The 20,439-nt window shown below is 39.5% G+C and overlaps 1 protein-coding gene across 3 annotated transcripts; it reads left to right on the top strand.

Moving 5' to 3' along the window:
- Positions 1–434: 434 nt before the first annotated feature.
- ING3 (inhibitor of growth family member 3) lies at positions 435–19,909 on the top strand. 3 transcript variants are annotated; one of them, XM_085218773.1, is made up of 12 exons: positions 435–622; positions 782–853; positions 4,906–5,006; positions 6,370–6,435; positions 9,616–9,712; positions 12,916–12,987; positions 13,256–13,375; positions 14,614–14,672; positions 15,006–15,196; positions 16,306–16,498; positions 17,614–17,652; positions 19,011–19,909. In XM_085218773.1, the coding sequence occupies exons 1-12, from the start codon at positions 595–597 to the stop codon at positions 19,125–19,127; spliced, it is 1,155 nt and encodes a 384-aa protein (XP_085074899.1). In that variant the 5' UTR covers positions 435–594; the 3' UTR covers positions 19,128–19,909. The 3 variants fall into 3 exon arrangements, with proteins under 3 accessions (XP_085074899.1, XP_085074893.1, XP_085074906.1); XM_085218767.1 differs by having other exon boundaries at positions 437–622; positions 14,515–14,672; XM_085218780.1 differs by having other exon boundaries at positions 438–622; positions 782–846; positions 14,515–14,672.
- Positions 19,910–20,439: the final 530 nt, after the last annotated feature.

The raw sequence follows: 20,439 nt of genomic DNA, 5'->3' as shown, positions 1-20,439 counted from the left end.
ATTTTAAAACCTACTACAGTAAGCACTGTAACTGGATTGCAGTCAATACTACGTGGCTGCAATGCATTCTCTACTCTTAGCAATAGTTCTGAGCCCAAAGAAACTGAAGTCGGACTGTCGCCTGGTGCCTGCGTCGCTGTGCGTGCTATAGAGCGGCTCTCCTTACAGCGTGTCACACGCCACAAGGCATAACAGCTACACATTAACTCCTTTCATGACATTTCTATTTTACTTTTTCTACGCAACTCCCCCATATCACACTCCCCACAACACCAGAGCAGCGGAGGGACGGGACGGGACGGGACGCACCGCCCTCCCGGTCCCGCCCCCGCCGCAGGAGGCGCACGGCGGCACGCGTGGCTCCCCGGCTGGCCCCCGCGGAACTCTATTTCCCGTGATGCCGCGAGAGCAGCGCCAGCCGCGGGCGCGTCACGAGTGCGGGCAGCCAATCGCGGCGCGGCCGAGGCGGGCGCCGTCAGCCGCCAATGTTGTTTTCGCTGAGTCGAGCCGCCGGTGTTGTTGGCGGCGGCGCCATATTGGAAGGGACGAGCCCGCGTTAGCGAGAAGCCCCTTGGCGCTGGCCCGGCCGCCGCCATGCTGTATCTGGAGGACTATCTGGAGAGTGAGTGTGTGCGGGACGGGGACGCCGGGCGGCCGGGCACGGCCGGCGGAGGGGAGCCGGGGAGAGGGCGCGGCGACGTGGCGGCGCCCCCTCCCCCACGGCGGTGAGCGACTGACACCCCCCCCTCTCTCCCCCGCCCCTCCCTCCGTGTGCCCGCAGTGATCGAGCAGCTTCCCATGGATCTGCGCGACAGGTTCACCGAGATGCGCGAGATGGACCTGCAGGTGCAGAGTACGTGAGTCCCGCCCCCTCCTCTGCCCGCCCCCTCCCCTCCGCCTCCCGCCGCTGCCCTCCGCCTCCCGCTCCCCGTCCGCCCCGCCAGCAGGGGGCGCTCGCGCCCCGCCTCTCCCTGCGCCCCGCCGCGTGGCGGGAAGGCGGCCGGCGGTCGGCGATGTGGGGAACGGGGAGCGAAGGGCCGTCGCCGAAGGCGCTTCGATTTCCGCGGGCCCTGCCGCTCCCCGCGGCTCCCCGCCACCCGGCCCGGGCCGCTCGCATCCCGCCGCCACCCCACGCTCCGGCAGCTCCGCTAGCTCCGCTCCGCTCCACCGCGGGGAACGGCGTCCCGTCGCCCCGTCCCGGCAGCCGGCCGCCGGGCGTCTTCTCCGGCTTGGCGGCGGCGGGAGGCGGCGCTGCGGAGGCCCGGCCCGCGGCGGGGAGCTGCCGACACGCAGCGAGGGGCGGGGCGCGCTCGCCCCGTGCGCTGACAGTGACTGGCGTCCCGGCCCCCATCCACGCGGCGCTGGTCGGCTGCTGCGCTTGTGCTGCTCCCTGGGGCCTTGTGGGTGGCACGTCCCAAACTCTCTAGGTTTTTGGTCCCTAAGAGCAGTGATGGTGGTTTGGAACAGGAGCTGCACCCCACTCTTTCAGCAGGTCGTGCTGGTTCTGAGACCTTCCAGCCAGCTCCTCTCACCACAGCATACAAGAATGAGATTTTTCCCTGTGCTTTTATGCTTTAGCTGACACTTAACCACATACACGTTTCCTTCATTTTGTATGAGCTTAGCACATGCAGCTGTTTCCAGGATGCGTTCCCCTTTGATCCTCTCCAGCAATCCCTTCTGGTACTCGTGTCCCACAGCACCCAGTGAGGTGTTGCTGTGTTAACACACAATAAATGTGTTCGTCTGCAAGTGAGAGGCAAAGGTCTTTATTAATGTAACTTAGACAAGAGATGAGAGGGTTCCTCAGTGCCAGAGGGATTGGAGTATCTCAAAGAAGGATGAGAGAAAGAGCAAATGTTGAAATAACAGCTGAGTGTTAGACAGTAATATAAAAGTCTACACCATGCTTTTAGTATCTTAGGTGTAGTATCTTAGTGTAGGAGCGTAGCTCTGGCACTGATCAGCCTGGAGAAGAGAAGACAGGGAGAGGATTGCATCACTGTTGATAAATGTCTGAAATGCAGGAGTCAAATGGATGGGGTGGGCTCTTTTCAGTGGTCCCCAGCGACAGACAAGGGGCAACAGGTGCAGACAGGAACACAGGAAGTTCCATACAAACATGAGGAAAACTTCCTTGCTGTGAGGGTGACAGCATTGGAACAGGCTGCCCAGAAGTTGTGGAGTCTCCTCTGGAGATACTCAAGACTCACCAGGATGCTTTCCTTTGTAACCTACTCTGGAGGACCTGCTTTAGCAAGGGATTGGACTGGATAATCCTCAGGACTTCCTTCCAAACCCTGTGATTCTGTGATTCTTTAAACCAATAGTTTAACCTATTATATTTTGAAGTGAGACCTCAGGCTTTCTCCTGGGTGTTTATTAGTGCCAGTCAGTGCTGCCATGGCTGCAGTGGTGTCATTTCCCTTGCTTTAACTGGAAGTTGTGAAAAACACTGAATATTTGTATACAAAAACCAACCTTATGGCCAGAGGAAGGTTTTTGGTTCTTTGAGGATTCTTGCAATGAGTGACAAGGCATCCTATGCATTATGAAACCTCTGGACTCACATCTCTTCAGCTGGCAGTTTGATAGCTCATGCTGAATACTTCATGTGAACCCGTGGACTGTTGTGATGCTGTGACCCAGAAGTTGATATGAGGGATCAGTGTCTCTGACCTGTATCAGAACAGTGTTTTGGCAGGTGGTATTGGCCCAGAAACCTGCACAAAACTTCATTTAGAGATAACACAGCTGTTGTGTTTGAGAGTTAATGGTGTTCAGATGATTCAGACTTTGAATGGGGTAGGCATCATCATCATCATCATCAGAAGATAAATCAGCATATGCTGTGTACCCTGGTAAGGCTCCTGTGGGAAAAGTGAAGAACATCAGAGTTGAAAGTCAGTCATGAGCTCTGAGACATTTGCATGTGGAGTACAGAATGTTTTCCCTCTATGTAGGTTCAAGTCATGGATTACCAGCCAAGCTCTAGAAAAAAAGCCTGTCTTCTAATAGAATTTCTGTCAGCTCTCTTTGAGAATCTGTTCTAAGAAATTACCATGTCTGAATGAAGTAGCACAGATGAAAGAGAGGTGAGAGGGGAGAGAAGCTGAAGAGACTGAAGTATACTATGGAGGACCTTCCATGTGATGTAGTAGAGCTGCCCTGCATTCCTGTTTGCCAGTTCTTCTCTTTCAGGAGAGACCAAGTTTCTATGGAAGTTTTCACTTAAGCAGTTTCACCCAGACTGATATCTGTTCTCAATAAAAAAAAAAGAATTTTATAATTACTTTTATTCCTCAGTCTATGGAGCTGTATAGTAATAATCTCTCAGTTGTTTTCAGGCTGGGAATAGGAGGTAGAACCTTTTGTCCTTCAGCTTTATGGACCAAATTATAGTCATTTGATGGAAGAACAAACCTTTTGGAAGCCTCACTTGTTGCTCAGTCATCATCCTCCCTAAGCATAACACAGTGCAAATGGAAAATGTTCATTTGACTGCTTTGTCTGTCTGGATTTGAGTCATCTTGTTTTGAGCCTTGGCAACGACTATTTTGGCTTGGGATAAATTCTTATCATTCCTGTCTAAAGTTGTTAGTTTCCTGTTGGTTTTGATTCTGGAGATTACCTGCATAGGTAGCATCAAAAATTCTTTGCTCACTTACTATGCTTGATTTTTCATCATTTGCGTGAGCAACTAGTTCTGATTGTTCTTGAGGATTTGCAAAATGAAAAGACTTCAGGCTCTGTTGGATTTAAGGAATTAACTATACCTGCAGATTCATTGGTTTCTTGAGCTGGATACTTGGTTTCTTTACCTCATCCCCACTCTACCATACGGTGCAGTTTTAATGCTGGCTTCTGAAAGCATCTTTATTGTTTTACACTGAGAGCCCGAAGTCTGTAGGTCGGTGGTGCATTGTTATGTTTAACTTGAAACTTGTCTGGATTGTATTGCTGAAAGTTCTGTTTAAAACATTATAATAATTGCAGTACTGTCCCTTATCTTGAGACTAGCCAAGCTGTCAGGGTTAGTTTGACTGAAGCAGCTGTTTGGTTTTGGACGTATGCAAGTTGCTGCATGCACGAGTGTCCAGCTGTTGAAATATTAAACTTGATGTTTTTTATAAAGGATGGTGGAAGGAAAGGAAAGTAAATCCCTCTTCCTGCTTCAATAAATAACCAGACAAGTAACTTATGGTTGACATTTTCCTTTCTTATAGTATGTTGAGTAATTATTTTACTTTTTCCCCTTGAGATATTTCTGAGCTGCATGTAAGAAAGAATCCTGTCCATGGTATCCCATCAGTGCATTTACCTCTTTGTTCTACAGCGTGGGAGTTAGGGGATGGGAATAAACTTGTGTTTTCAATTGCTCTTGTTCTTCCTAGCATATTGTGGAAGGGCCTTGAGTTAAGGGTTGACTCTTAGGTTGCTCTTCTCTTCTGAGGCACTAATTTTTCCAATTATTTGGTTTTGTATTTGACTGTTTCTCTTAGAGAACATTTTGTTCACTGCTCAGTTTGTAACTGGCTAGAATTTTCCAAAGTCAGCAGTCTAGAGCCCTGGGTGAGGAGTTTGGGTCGTGCTTTAAGTCACCACCACTGCTCTTGGGGGCAAAAAATCTTTAGAACTTGGCGTCCTGCCTTTCCCATGTGGAGAGCACAAGAAACTTGATGAGAATCCTACCAGAATGCAATTCTGCTTCTTGGAAATTAAGGTAAATATTTCCCTCCTCTGTCCGCTGTCCCTTGTTTCGTTCTTTTTATTTACTTACTTGTTTTTGCTATAATTATTTACACCTCAGTCCTGTCAACTTCGTTTCAGAAAAAAATTCCACTTTGTTTTGTAATGTTTATGTATGTGAGAAGATAATATTTACCTTAATATTTCCCTGTGCAGATGCAATGGATCAGCTCGAGCAGAGGGTCAATGAATTTTTTATGAACGCAAAGAAAAACAAACCTGAATGGAGAGAAGAACAGATGACATCAATCAAAAAAGTAAGGATATCACGGGAGTGGGCTGCATTTGTTTTTTTAAAAGAAGATAACCTTAGGAAAAAACAGTTTATAATTGAGTGAAGTCTTAAGTGTTCAGAACTGTGACTTCCTCTGGGCTTTCACAGAGATGCATAGAACTTCCTTAGAGGAGAAAAATGACAGGAAAGTTTCTTTGATAAAGCATTTCTTTTAAGTTTTGCCAAGTATTTGCTACTATCATTAAATTTTTTAAAAAGTGAATATTGGAGTGATGAAACCAGGTACTAGAATTTCAACTTGGGTATTTTCTTCCTGCTTGTATGACTTGAAACTTTGTAAGTTAGTTGGCATTCTTTTAAAGGATATTTTTCCATCTTAACTTCAACATCCCCTCTGATTCTGCGCCTGTCTTTGTATGTAGTATTTATATGGCATATGTACCATTAGAGAGAAGACTGAGAAGACAGCTGTGTTGCTGTTTTGTTTTATCATTTGACACTTGGTGTTGTTGGTATTGTTAGCAGGGTAGTCCATCATTTTGTCAGGAGAAAAATCCTTTCTAGTCCTCCTACACTTGAAACTTCAGCCCCTTAGACAAGCAAGGTTTATTCTTTCCTTAATTAAAACAAATAATCTTTAAAAAAAAAAACCACCAAAATCAACAAAACACAATGTAAGTCAAAACTCTGACTTCACTGGAGTAAATTAAGAAGAAAAAAAAAAGACTTTAATAGGATTAAGATCTGAGTTTTTACCTGAGCGAGGTACTCTTCAGTGGAAATTGAAATAAAAAGGCACTTAAACTTGTTTGAACCTAGAGATAAATATGCTTACACTAACTTTAAAAGGGGACTTATCTATGGTTTGTCATTATTTAGAGCAGATTTTAAAATTGCATCTTTAGTAAGTTTATTTTATAATAATTTATTGAAGTATTTTTAAAATACACTAATTTAAATTATATACTTCATTTTCTATATGTTTAACTACAGTGCTGAAAAGACCTCCAATCACAGTAGCATCATTTGAAGGACAATAGTTTCAAGTAAAAGACATCATTTCTTGTTGAGTCCATAATGCTGCATAGTGTAAAATACATCAAAGGCTATTTCTTTTCTTGCAGTGAACCATATTGTGACATGTAAGTGTCACTGTAGGAGGAAGTGTCCATGTCCTGCAGTTTTGCTTTTTCTAAGCAATAAATAGCTGATATAGCTCTCATCTAACATTTAGCTTACTGCTCTTTACAGCAGTTTCAGAGTCTTTCTGAAAACTGATTCAGTTTCTACTTTTAATTTACACTTTGTGCTAGGTTAAAATAGCTTAAAACAACTGAAATTAATTCAGTTACATTTGTGACTTAAAAGCATTCTCTTTATACCAGGATTATTACAAGGCTTTGGAAGATGCAGATGAGAAAGTACAGCTGGCTAATCAAATATATGATTTGGTAAGTAGACAAAAGGCTTGTAGTGCATTACCTAAATTTATGTCTTCAGGAATTCAGAACATCTTAATAAATGCTATAATTGTGTTACTTGTACTCTTAGGTCAGCTTCAAACAGATTTTTTTTTTTTTCTTTTAGAAAGACACTTAATGTTTTACTGACTCCTAGGAATTTTGTTGCTAGTACACTGTTGTAAAATATAGAGAAATAATTTGAGAAATCGTAAGGTTTTAATGTATTCTCCTTCTAGTTGTACTTGGTTTTGAAAAGGGACCACAGGCAAGCTATTCCACCTTGTAAAGTATGCATTTTGGGTTTTAAGTATATTTACTTCACACTTTCTCGGAGAGCAAAAGTTGCAAGTTATTGCTCTAAAATACAGTAGACGTAAAACAAATATTTGTTTGGTTGATTCTCCTTCCAACTACTACTGAATGTTGGAACATTCCCTCTCTAGGTGCAAAACTTCTTCATTTCGCAGTAGTTTAAAGATAAGTACATGATTCTTCTGCATGAAGAAGGCATTTTGAACATGGTGGTTCTTTGTTTAGTGTTTTTTTTTTTCTTTTGTGAGTTTTTGGTACCCCAGAGTATGTCGTACTTTACTCAAAAGCACATCAGTCCTTACATGTTCAGTACAGACACATTCTTTCTATGCATGTTGGCAGATGTACAAGTATTGAACTACAAGAAACCTGTAATTTCTTCGTATAGCGTAACCACTTTTAAAGGGCATTTTGTACTGTTTTTTCTCTTCTAGTTTCTATACCCATACTCACAACAACCCTAAATGCTATTAGCCCCTTTTCTCATAGAAAACACATAGCATTGTGTTTTGGAACACCGCCTGTAATGAGAGGAGGGCTTCTAGTTGCTGAGCCAATATGCAGCTTTGGTGAATCCTGTGATTCCCTGGGCAGCTGAGCAGCAGCCCATTTTAGTGCTAATTCTAGTATTTCTACTGAGTGGGAAGTGTAAGAGGCCAAGAAGTTATGACTCTTTGTCATAGCATGACTCTTATACATGCTTAGTACTGAATGGTGGAGAACTCCTGGAAGAGCAATTCTTGGCAGACCAGATAAAAAGGTGGAGCTCGTGGTTGTGCAACCGTTTGGCTTGTCTGGGCTGCATTCAGCAAACAGGAATTGCCACGGGCCACATATAAAATACATAATAAATGTAATGCTTCTAAGTAACAGAACATTTTTAACATGTTTTTATTAAAACCTAAAAAACAGGAAACAACAAAAACATAAAACTGATGTGATGTTTGACCTTGTTTTTGTGAAGCTTATGCTTCACGCTGGTTATATGGCAGTGGTTGCCACTCCTAGTGAGTTCTCAGGGTATTCATCTGAGATTTTTGATGAAATATTTCTCTTCCTGTGCTTCATCCTTGACAATAATTGTCCACAAATGTATATACTGTCAAAAACTGATGACATAAATAAATGTGACCGTGAAGGGAGGGCTGGCTATTTTTCTCTGGAAAGAGGGCTTATGAAAGTGGCAAAGAGACATGGCAGAATTTTTCTTCGAGTTGAATGCTGGTTGCAACTCTATACATTCCATAGGAAGTTTACAAGTAATGGAAGTTTACAAGTTGACTGAAAATGGAGTTGCAAATATATATATAAAAAAAAAAAGATAAAAAGATTTATTTATTTATTTATTTATTTGGAAATACTGAAACCTCTTCTCGAATTTCTTTATCAAAATGAAAAGCACAGCTGCATATTTTTCACTCTTTCCAGGACAGCGTTTAGCCAACATATCATACTGCATATAATTATTTTCCGTTACTTCAGCTTGCCATAATTTAACTTGCATTTCGAATGCTGTTAATGTCTGAAGCACAGAAAAGTGATTTTTCACCTTGAAGAAGCACGTGTAACTCTTTTAAATGAATGATCAAATCCAAAATGCTCAGTCTGTGAGCCATTTTTAATCTTCATGTTCTGACACAAGTTTTCCTTTTGATTCTGTAAAGAACTTGATTGCACTTTGCAGAGTGTTTTTAGCATTTTACCCTGACTTAGCCATCAGGAAGATAAATGATGACCCCATAAATGCATCCATACATTTCATGAACTTTAGAATTGGCGATGTTTCGGTCCCTTGGACTTGCTGAAATTCACAGCTTTGATGATTTGCATGACATCATTCAATTTTGAAGCTTCTACGCATATATTTTTTGATGTCTGATGCAGTGAGATACAGATGGTAACTGAATCATCTTCTATTAGTTTTCTAAGTCCATCTTTTTTTACCAGCCATCACTAGGTCACCTTCAGTAGCTATGTTAGATATGTTGACAAAGGCTAAAAAAGATTGCTTTAACATATTTTTTTACTGATTCAAATAAGTCAGAAGGTATAGCTGTGTCTTTCAAGGATGCCAAAGAACCTGTTTCTTCAGTGACATTATATTTGTTATCAATACTCTAGTGAAAATGGCAAGTAGAGCTGTACCTGTAGTATTAATATTTTTATCTATCACCAAAGCGTAAAATTTGAGGTCAGTAGCTTTACTTTACAGGCTTTTCTTCATATACTTTCTTATTTTTTTTCAATTCACCTAACTGCAGTCTGGTGAGACAAACTGGAGAGGTATAAAAAAAAAAAAGCTTTTTTCTTTTTTTTCAATTAATCAGGACCCACAATATCCATTGTGCTTTTCATATATGCTTAACAAACTCACCATCAGGAAGTGGTTTTGATTATTTTGCAGTAAGATGTCCTGTCACGTAACTAGCTTTTATAACAGTCATAGAATCATGAAGGTTGGAAAAGACCTCTAAGATGATCTAGTCCAGCAGCCCACCTACCATCAGTATTGCCCACTTAACCAGGTTCTTTATTACCATTTGAGTTTTAACTTTTTTTTTAAAGTATTTTGTTGAGGTGACAGACTTTTTTAGTTCTGCAGTTTTGTCTTTGCAAAGCGTTCCTCGATACGCATCAAATGTGGCAGCATGTTTCTGCATAGAATGTCTCCTCAAATTGTAATCTTTGAAAAGTGACGTGGTTTGTTTGCAAATTAACCATAGTGCCGTGTTATTTATCAGCACTGCACTGTGAGCTGAGTTGGGTCACATGCATCCTGTGGGTTGGACGTGCCTGGTGTAGTTATTCATGTTCCAGAACTGGACGCTATTTATTGTTGCATTGTCTCCAATACAGGTAGATCGTCACTTGAGAAAACTGGATCAGGAACTTGCTAAATTTAAAATGGAACTTGAAGCAGACAATGCTGGAATCACAGAAATATTAGAGAGACGTAAGTATGCATAATTTTCTTAAAATACTTGACAGATTTTCTGTCGCTTTACAAAAGTAAGACATGATGAAGTTGTTATTGGTCTACTGTGTTTCCACTCATTTTGCAATTTTGCTTTGATCTGCATACCTTTTATCAGTCAGTGATTCTCAAATTTTAGTTCAAACTTGATTTTTACCAGTGGAATCAAAATGCACCTGAGAAATTAGAATAATTTCTCTTTTTAATAGGGCTGTTGTACATATGAATAGTTAAACTAACGTACAGAATTCTTTAAAACTGTTATTAATACTGTAGGCATTCAGGAAAGTATTGCAATCTATGCTTAACCTACTGGGCCAGTTGACTGCCACCAAATAGAGGAGAGTGGATATTCCAATTACAGGCACGGATTGTCAAGTAAAGATACCTACTTTGTGGATCTCTTTTTTTTTTATAAGAGAAGAGAATGGATGATTTTATCAAAAGGTGGTGAGAGAGGAGCATTTTGAGGAAGAAACCTGCAAGCTCAGCAAATACTGCAGCACTGCACAGCTAGCATTCAGACTGTAAATGGGATGTAACGTGATGGTTTTAAGGCAAACTTAGTGTGAAAAAAATCCAGCCCTCTATACCTGTTAGTATTTAGGTGTCAAGTTCAAATGTGATTATGATAAATTCCAAAGTTTCTAAAGCATGTGTTATTATGAAGCTAATAGTCAGTGACTGTTCTTCATGACCAAGACTAGTGAAAAGTAACCCAAGTCACCTGAGGAAATAAGGGGTAATTAGTCTTTCTTTGAACTTTGTCATAAAAGCTAATTTTCCTCAAAATTTTGTTTCTAATTGCTTGCTTGTTTGTTTGTTTTTTTTTAAATAAGAAGCACAAAAAGAAAACTGCTGAGTAGGTGTTATTAATGAACTACTGCAGAAGAGGGCAACTAGTTTATTTTTGAGTCCGAGCTGCAGTTTTAAGATCTGATGCTAACTTTATTTGGGCCATTTGTTTGGCAAGGTAGGTAGAATTTTGAAAACTGAAAACACAAGTGACCAGATTGCGTTTAAGATATTTATTACTTAATAAAATGTAAGGTAGAATGAAAAGCCTCTTAACATTTTTAGCTATCAGAGTAAAAACATATTATTGAGGTTCCTCCAGAGGGCAGCCTTTGGACTAAATCACAGCATGATTAAATTGAATTCAGCCTTTCCTTTCCTCCCTCTTTTTTGGATTTCCAGTCTGGGTATTTTCAACATCTGTGATTTTGAGTACAGATGTATGACAGAATGTTAGGTCAACTTGAAACATATTTCTGGTCTTGGTATGTGTTGAGTCAATATGACGAGATGGGAGATCGCATCATTAATACAGTTTAGCTCTTAACTGCATTTTAATATTTATGTTCATAAATGTGTCTACAGTCTTCACTTGAAATATGCACATATTGTCAGTACTTCTAGTGCAGCTTTACTGGCCTGTATGCAACTTACTGGCAGTGGCATATTGAAAGTAGTGTTCTTGGTTCTCAATATTGACCTTGATTTTAATTTTTCTTTGAAAGTTGCACAGCAGTAGTCAGCAATTTCTATTTTAAAACTTTCCTGTTAAAAGGGTTAACAAGAGTAACCTTGTGTGACAAGGCTGGGGTGCAGCAGACACTGCAAGCTGGGCGAGGGAAGAGATTGTCCCCCTTACTCAGTGCTGTGCAGCCTCACAGAATCACAGAATGGCCCGGGTTGGAAAGGACCTCAAGAATCATGAAGCTCCAACCTCCCTGCCACATGCAGGGCCACCAAGCTCTACATTTACTACTAGACCAGTCTGCCCAGGGCCCCATCCAACCTGGCCTTGAACACCTCCAGGGACAGAGCATTCACAACCTCTCTGGGCAGCCTGTTCCAGCACCTCATCACTCTCTCTGTAAAGAACTTCCCCCTGACACCCAACCTAAATCTTCCCTCCCTCAACTTAAAACCATTTCCCCTTGTCCTTCAGTTATCTACTCTTTCAAAGAGTTGATTCCCCTCCTGTTTGCAGGCTCCCTTTAGGTACTGAAAGGCTGCAATGAGGTCATGCTGCAGCCTTCTTTTCTCCAGGCTGAACAAACCCAACTCCCTCAGCCTGTCTTCGTAGGGGAGGTGCTGCAGTCCCCTGAATATCTTTGTGGCTCTCCTCTGGACCCTCTCCAACAGCTGTCTTTTTTTTTACTGGGGGCTCCACACTTGGACGCAATATTCCAGATGGGGCATCACAGTAGCAGAGTAGAGGGGGACAATCACCTCCCTGTCCCTGCTGGCCACCCCTCTTCTGATGGAGCTCAAGATACCATTTGCTTTCTGAGCTGCAAGGGCACACTGTTGGCTCATGTTAAGCTTTTCATCTATCAAGACCCCCAGGTTCTTCTTCGCAGGGCTGCTCTCAAGGACTGCTCCTTCCAGTCTGTATGGATGCCTAGAATTCCTCCAGCGCGTGCAAAACGCTGCACTTTACTGTATTGAACCTCATCAGGTTCACCTGGGCCCACCTTTCTAGCCTCTCGAGGTCCCTCTGAATGGCATCCCTTCCTTCCATTATGTCAGCCGCACCACTCAGCTTGGTGTCACCTCACCTCAAGCACTGTGTGTACTTTTGGGCATCATGGTATAAGAAGAACATAAAGCTGTTAGCATCCAGAAGTGGGCTATGAAGATGGGAAAGGCATCTGAGGAGCAGCAGAGATCCCTTGGTTTGTTCATCCCAGCAAACAGAAGGCTGAGAGGAGGTCTCCCTCTTTCATGACAGTGACAGGACTGGAGGGAACAGCATGGAGCTGTGTCAGGAAAAAGTCGGATGAGTGTTAGGCAAAGGTTTTTCACCAGAGGGTGGTCGTGCGCTGGGACAGGCTGCCCAGGGCAGTGGTCTTGGCTACAGGCTGCTGGAATTCAAGAAACATTTGGACAGTATTTTCAGATACATGCTTTGAATTTTGTGTGCTCTTGAGAGAAGAAAGGGATTCAATTCAGTAAACCTTGTAGTTCCCTTCCAACGTGGGATAGATAGTGATTCAACTTAGTTGTTCCTGGAACTTGTTTTGGGAGATTGTAACTCTAAAATCCTTCCAATTAATATAAGTGTAATTGCACAGTGTTTTGGTTAATATTGTAAAAACTTAGTGTCAGAAAAATTAAAGCCATTACATTGTAGACTTCAAAAATTTTCTGGTCTTTTTACCTCCCATTTTTAGGATCCCTGGAGCTGGATACACCATCTCAGCCTGTGAATAACCATCACGCCCATTCACACACTCCAGTAGAGAGTGAGTATTGGATAGATCAAAGCATATTCACTTTTAAGATATATTTGTCATCAAGTACATTTATTATATTTTTTTTCCAAATGCTGGATAAATTGGGGTAATTAAATGGTGATCATGCCTATTCTGAAAAACTGCAAGAGTGACATAAAAAGGTTTTGCTGATGGCAGTTAGTTGAAAGTGCTATTTTAGTATCTGTAGTTGTTAACAGTTTTACTTTTAAAGTGAAAAGGCTTTTCCATTTAAGTTCACTTCATTTGTTTTTCTTAGAAAGGAAACACAACCCATCGTCTCACCATGGTGCAACAGATCATGTTCCCGAGAAGAAGTTTAAATCTGAAGCCCTTCTATCTACCCTTACTTCAGATGCCTCTAAAGAAAATACACCAGGTAGTCTTAATTGTTTTACATTTTATTACTTTTAATAGAGGGAAGAGAAATCCAATTGTATATGTGTTTTTTTCATGGTTTTTTTTTGTTTGTTTGTTTGTTTTTGTTTTTAAATATGTATCAGAGACCCATACACTTCCCTCTGGGATTTTCGATCATTTTAGAAATGAGAAATTGCAGACATTGTTACTCACCTGTGTTGTGCATGAAGCTCATTGGCTTTGTTGTCATTTGACAGCTGTGTGTTGGCTGTTTTTTTTTTTACTTACACAGTTTGGAAGAGGGTAGCAGTATGGTTTTCATTCATCCAATGGTAGAAATACAAGAGATCCATGCATTATTTTGAGGAAAAGAAGCCCATGCAGTAATTTCCAAAGTAGGAAAAGAATATTCATTCATCTTATAAGGGTTGCTCTGACCTAGCATTCAGCTATGATCAAATCCTTCTGAGTGTTGTGTGAAGTGAGGCCAGATAAGAAGGCCCTTTGATTAGTGCATAAAAACACAGCACAGCTTCCTGTCACTTTTCAAAATCAGGATATTTCATAGATTTTTCTCAGAAAATGAAAGATTATGAGAGAGTATTAGTAAGTAAAGTACATTGGCAATTTAATGCTGTTCATTAATTTTAAATAGTTTTTTTCATAGTCATTTATCTTTAAGGAACTTCGCATGAGTTGGCAAATGAAACAGAACTACGTTTGAACAGCTGTCAGGAAATCTGGTGCATTCAAATTACGATTTTTAGCTTTTAGTGCTAAGACTGTTTTAAGTGTTATCTTAGGGAAAGTTTAGTTGTACAGTCAAATTACTAATTTCTTCTCAATTGTCACAGTAGCCAATATAATTTCAACTGAGGTTGGGCTTATATAGACATAACAGCTGTGTTATGTCTATATATAGCTGAGTGTGATAGTGAGGACTGCCTTTCTAAAAGGATTCCTTGCACGTGAGGGTTGATGTTTAAGTAGAAAACTAGCAATATCAAAAAATTTTCTTAGAACTTTTTTCCAAATGATCAGACCACTCTGCATAAATGGAGTTCCTAATCTTTCACTGGTTGTCATATATAACTCTTCTTAAAATGCAAAGGAATTTAGTTTCATTTTGAATTTCATGAATGTGTTCTGTTCATCAAGGGTGTCGAAACAATAATTCATCATCCTCTTCAAACAATGCATACAATACAAACTCTTCTCAACCATTGGCATCATATAACCTCGGCTCATTATCTTCAGGATCTGGGGCCGGTGCTATTACCATGGCAGCAGCTCAAGCAGTGCAAGCCACAGCACAGGTAACGTCAAAACATTCTCACATTCTCATCAGCCTGCCACCCGCTATTGATTAAGAAGGAATACTAGTAATTTTTTGGATCACTTTCAGCTGGTGTGGTGTAGTTCTCATCATTATTGTCTATATGCTACAGTTTCATCCTTTAAAACTTCCATAAAAGGACAACTCATTTTGTACCTTTTCTTGTGGGATATTCTCACCCATTCTTATCACTTACTATGCATCACATTATTAAAAGAATAACTGGTGAATCTGTGGCAATAATAGCAGCCCGGTATGTCTTAAGTAAGAACACTGCTGTATAATCTGATACAATATCAGTATTCTTTTTTAGATGAAGGAAGGAAGAAGAACATCCAGTTTAAAAGCCAGCTACGAAGCATTTAAGAACAATGATTTTCAACTTGGAAGAGAATTTTCATTATCTAGAGATTCAACTGGGTATTCATCATCAGCTCTGGCATCTACATTAACACAGACATTAAGTTCATCAAGCACAGATTCACGAAGTGGCAGAAAAAGCAAGTAGGTTTTTTTGTTGACTGCAGTTGACAACTAAACTTTCACTTAAAGGTCATAGGTCATATTAGAAATACTTTATTTAATATGCATGGGATTATAAAACATGAGTGGAAAGTAATTATTCCATACTGGCCTTTTTTGTACAGGACTTTCTTCTTTTCTCCACTGTTTTCTTTTTCCTTACGCAAATTCAATCCAAGGTTTTAAAAAAATATTTTGATTTATTTTTTTGTCTGTTGTATTGTCTAGTTTCTTTCCTCATTTTTTCTCTCTACAGGAGAGAAGACTTGGCCTAAATGTAAATGTTAGAAATACTGTGCAGTGCTTTGTAGATGGTTTTGAAGTAGATCTGGAGATTTGCTTCATGCCACTTTTATAAATAAGCAGTACATATTGTGATGTCTGACCATCTAGGACAGGAAGCAGAATGAAATTTACTTATGATAAGAAGTGATTTTTATCAGAAGTAAATTTGAGGACTCAAAAGTTTTGTTTGAAGGATCTTGTCCCAGATTGCCTGTATTTTAAACTGACTTGCTCTTTTTTCTTTCTTCATACATATTTGTTTTCATTCACAGCTCACTTAAAAAGTTTGTTTTAGAATCATTTCTCATCTACATATGTCTTGGGTGTCAGATCTGACCTATAAGCAAAAACATAGAATTTGCATATTGACATTGTTCCAGGGGAGTGACGGCTGATGCTTCAGGGAGATTAGCATAGAATCAGTCATCTTAACAGTAATCTATTGTGCATGACAACGTAACATTATTAAATGCAAATGCCTGTTATATCATTTACATATTCTTAATGGAGGCTTGCCACTAAGGGTATCAGTAAGGGAAAAAAAAAATGTGAAGTAAAGCATTCAGTAAAGCCATTTGACAATTTAGAGTTGTTCAATTCCATAGGTTAGAATAGCCTGACTATAAGCTGTTAAGACTGATTTCCAAAAAGATTCAGTTTTGCTATTGCAGTTCTTGAATGAAATGTGTTAAAGAATGTCACTTCAGGATTTACATACTATAGTATTTCAGTCAACAAAAATTGATTCTACTTGCCAGTAAATGAACTTAAATTATGGTATGTTTTGTTTTTTTTCTTTCATTCAGAAACAACAACAAATCCTCAAGTCAGCAGTCGTCATCATCCTCCTCTTCATCCTCTCTGTCGTCATGTTCTTCCTCATCTGCACTGGCACAAGAATTGTCCCAGCAAACAGCAGTAATACCAGAGTCTGATTCTAATAGCCAGGTTGACTGGACCTATGATCCAAATGAGCCACGTTACTGCATCTGTAATCAGGTAAAAACATTGATCAACCTGAAATAAACCAGATACACTGTTTCACTGCAAGTGACCTTCTTGCTCTGATTGCTCATTTAAAAACAGAGCAGAATTTCAATACTGCAAATAAAATGTTTTTGTTTCTTTGGTGGTAATATGACAAGACATTGGAAAATGGTTTTAAATTGAAGGAGGGAAGATTTAGGTTGGATGTCAGGGGGAATTTATTTACCAAGAGAGTGTGAAGTGCTGGGACAGGCTGCACAGAGAGGTTGTGGATGCCCCGTCCTCAGAGGTGTTCAAGGCCAGGTTGGATGGGGCCCTGTGGAGCCTGGTCTGGTATTAAATGGGGAGCTTGGTGGCCCTGCCTGTGGCAGCGGGGTTGGAGCTTCATGATCCTTGAGGTCCCTTCCAACCCCATGATTTCATGAATAATGAACTCAAAGTCCCAAGCAACAAACAAACCAATTTTCCTGTGATATGCCACATCTGGAGAGTTCTAAGTTTCTTACTGAAGAATTTAGGAATAATTAAATTCAAAGTTGAATACAATCACAGTGAATTTACTTAGAATTTTAAGTTAGAGTAATACTTTTTCTCTCATACTTTCCTCCTTTTGCAAAATAAATTAATAATGGAGAAGATACTATTTTTGTAAAAGGCACTCAGAAAATTGAAAGACTGAATGAGAGCATGAGTTTTTAAAAATGCCTGTTCTGATTTTATAGTTTTAAGTGTTAGATTTATTATTTTTTTTTTTTTTAGAGTTTACAGAATTCTTGGTTCTTTTGAAAGTATTTGATTGTTTATTTCGAATAGTTCTTGAAGTTGTCATGTGTGTGAGGAAAATGCGAGGCATAAATACATTTGAGAAGTGGACTGATGGTGTCCAAACTGCAGTGCTGAGTACCAAAATGTACTTAGTTTGAGTTTTGAATGCTAGATTTTTTTAATCCAACCTGGAACATACATGTGAACACAATTATGGAACAACAAAAAAATGTATTGTTGCCACTGCTGATGGAAGAACTTCTTAATGTAAAAGAAAAAAGAAACAAAAACCTTGAATTCCACTCCTTTGAAAATTTTGTTTTTATTAATAAGGTTGGTTTTTTTCCTTATTTTTTTAATAGGTGTCCTATGGTGAGATGGTTGGCTGTGATAACCAAGATGTAAGTAATAAAGTTCAGAATGTTCATAAGAGAAGCCTTGTGCATGTAACTATTGCTTACAGGAGTTACTTTTCTGGAGTGCTTCTTATATTTTCAGTTTAGTGAAAACAGGGACAAGTACAGCTCTTTGTTTTTTACATATGCAGTACAAAAAAAGTAATTATTTTTCCTTTTTCTATTCAAATCCCCTACCTCACTTCAGACTTAAACATACAGGATGTGTGGGAACAAGCAGAGATAAAAGAAAATGTTTTTAATATTAATCTTTCCAGTCACATAGGAGTTTCATGTATTTCTCCTTGCTTAATCACAGTAAGGTTACACAATACTGTGTGTAACAGGAGTATGCAGAAACTGCAAACCTTGCTGTTAAGAACTTTTAGGTGTGTGTAGAGCTTCCATTCTAAACAAAACTGCTCCTTGCTAACTTCTTTGTGCTTGAAAGGCTTTCTTTTGCTTAGGTAAAAATCCTAGACACTTACAATTTTCTTTATTAGTAGCTGCAAATTTAAAAAGATACGTTCCAACCTTGAAAATTTCTTTAAGTATTGGGAATGTACCACTTATTATTCTGATATTCACAGATTTCACTTCTACTGCTTTGAATTTTTTGTTCTTATTTCATCTTTCATGACTTGTGATGAGACTGAAGGAATCATGCAGAAAATCAAAGAGTAAAGAAGAGAAAAAGCAAGAAGTTTGCAGTTGACGTTAGAAGTAGTAGTAGTGCCAGGATCATAGAAAATTTCATGGAGAACTTCAAACAGAAGTAGAACTTAAATATTTGTGTGAGAAATACGATGTGAATTAATGTGCACATGAGTTGAAGCATTCTTCAAGAAACTTCTCCTCATCTGCCCCACAGTTCAGATTCTTTCAGAAGTCATCTCTTTCCTGAGGAAGTTTGACATACCTGAAATAGCCTTTATTTCATTTAGCTATGTCAGTATTAATCCCAATTGTCTGATTCAAATACTGCAAGTTTTAAAAGAGCAAGTGAATGTAATTATGTACTTACTGAGATTGTCCTGCATTCAGTCCGAAGTGAGTGATTAAGATTACTGTAGTGTCACTTAAAATTATTGTCAAGCTAAATTTATCTTTAGCACAGTATACTTACTTTGTTTTCTATATAGATGAGTCAGTATATGACTCGTAGAATTTTTGTTGCTTTCCTTATTCTGTTGGGTGTATGGGGTATGGATTTCTCCTCTTTTTTCATTTTGTCCCATTATTTCCTTGGTATGAAAGGCAGAACTTACACTTTGTACTTGCGCTTCTTTTCATAGAATTGTATGTAATCACAATTTAAGAAAAAAAGCAAAATCCCAAACCCTCTCTAAACTCTATTTTTATAGTGTCCCATTGAATGGTTCCATTATGGATGTGTTGGACTGACAGAAGCACCAAAAGGGAAATGGTACTGTCCACAGTGTACAGCTGCAATGAAGAGGAGAGGCAGCAGACATAAATAAATATCTTCATCTGGAAAACAAATTGCATACTAAAAGTTTTACGGGGGACTTATGTGGGGGGAGGAACCCCCACCACACTTCCTTGCAACCACTTAAAGAAGAGTTAACATAGCAGTCATAAGATCTTGAACTATTGGTTGGTTTTGCTGGTTGTGTTTTAACATTGTATGTAAGCTGTTTATGCACATTGATGTGCTGCAGATACTATTCCAGCAAGCCTTGGATTGTTCCAGTGGCCAACATATGCAGACATTTGTACTATCAAACCATTTTCTCTAAGCAGTGGGCATTCGACAATTATTCAGTCTTCAGAAAATTCTGATAAGTCAAGATTTTAAATGTATGTTTTATATTCAACAGATATATTCTGCTGCATGTACTGTATTCAAGAGCTGTTATGTAACACTATGTATATAAATGGTGCAAAAAGTCAGTGCTTCTTAAAAAAAAAAAAAGACAATGATTTTTAAAATGCCTTTATAGCTTTGGTTCTTTATGAAAATTAATTCAGCAGGCTGAAGAAAATGGTTCTTGTATACAGCGGGCTGTTGTCCTCTAGGGTACTTGAGTATGTAAAAACAAACAAAAAGCTGTAGAATAAAACAAACTTGTGCCATTAGTCTATGTTTCTGCTCCAGACAAGGTGCAGACCATAAGAAGAAAGAAGAAGGTGTTAAAGTGATGATAAATTTTTATACCAAATGTGTTTATTTTTTTGTGCAAGTAATCCTTTAAATTTGAATTGTATTAGGTGTTAAAATAAAACAACCTCAACTCCTCGATTTGATGTTTTCTGCACATCCGTCAAAAAAGAGAGGTTTGTTCCTCTCATAGTTTCTGAAGAACATAGCTGAGTTTCCATGAGAAATTCCTGCCATATTCCTTCTTGAACAGAAGCTTTCATGTAAAAGTTAACACATGGATCAGAAAAGATGTAAAAGGATAAATAGTTCATCCAGCTGTGGAGGCCCTGGAGGTACCTAACAGGGACAGTCATGTTATGGAGCTTAAATGGAAGCCAATACACACACGGATCCTTTAAGACCTGCTAGGTCAGAGCTGCACATGTTGTAGCACAGGATCAGGAATCTTGATTATTAGATGAGAGCCCCTTAAAAGGTACTTCTTTTGGCCATGAATATAATGGAAAATTTTTCTTTTTTTTTTTTTTTTTCCTCCAGCTTGTTTATTTTGGATGTAATTTGTAGATTTCCTTTCACAGAAAGTTTTCTTGTGTTGTTTTTGTATGGCTTTTTGGTATGGCAGCAGCACTGAACTTAATCCTTTTTTTTTTCTCCTTCCTTCTACCACT

Source organism: Meleagris gallopavo, chromosome 1, assembly GCF_905368555.1.
Source record: "Meleagris gallopavo chromosome 1, MGAL_WU_HG_1.1, whole genome shotgun sequence".
NCBI lineage: Eukaryota > Metazoa > Chordata > Aves > Galliformes > Phasianidae > Meleagris > Meleagris gallopavo.
Note: the sequence above shows the minus strand (reverse complement) of the source record. Positions and strands in the feature narration are given on the sequence as shown.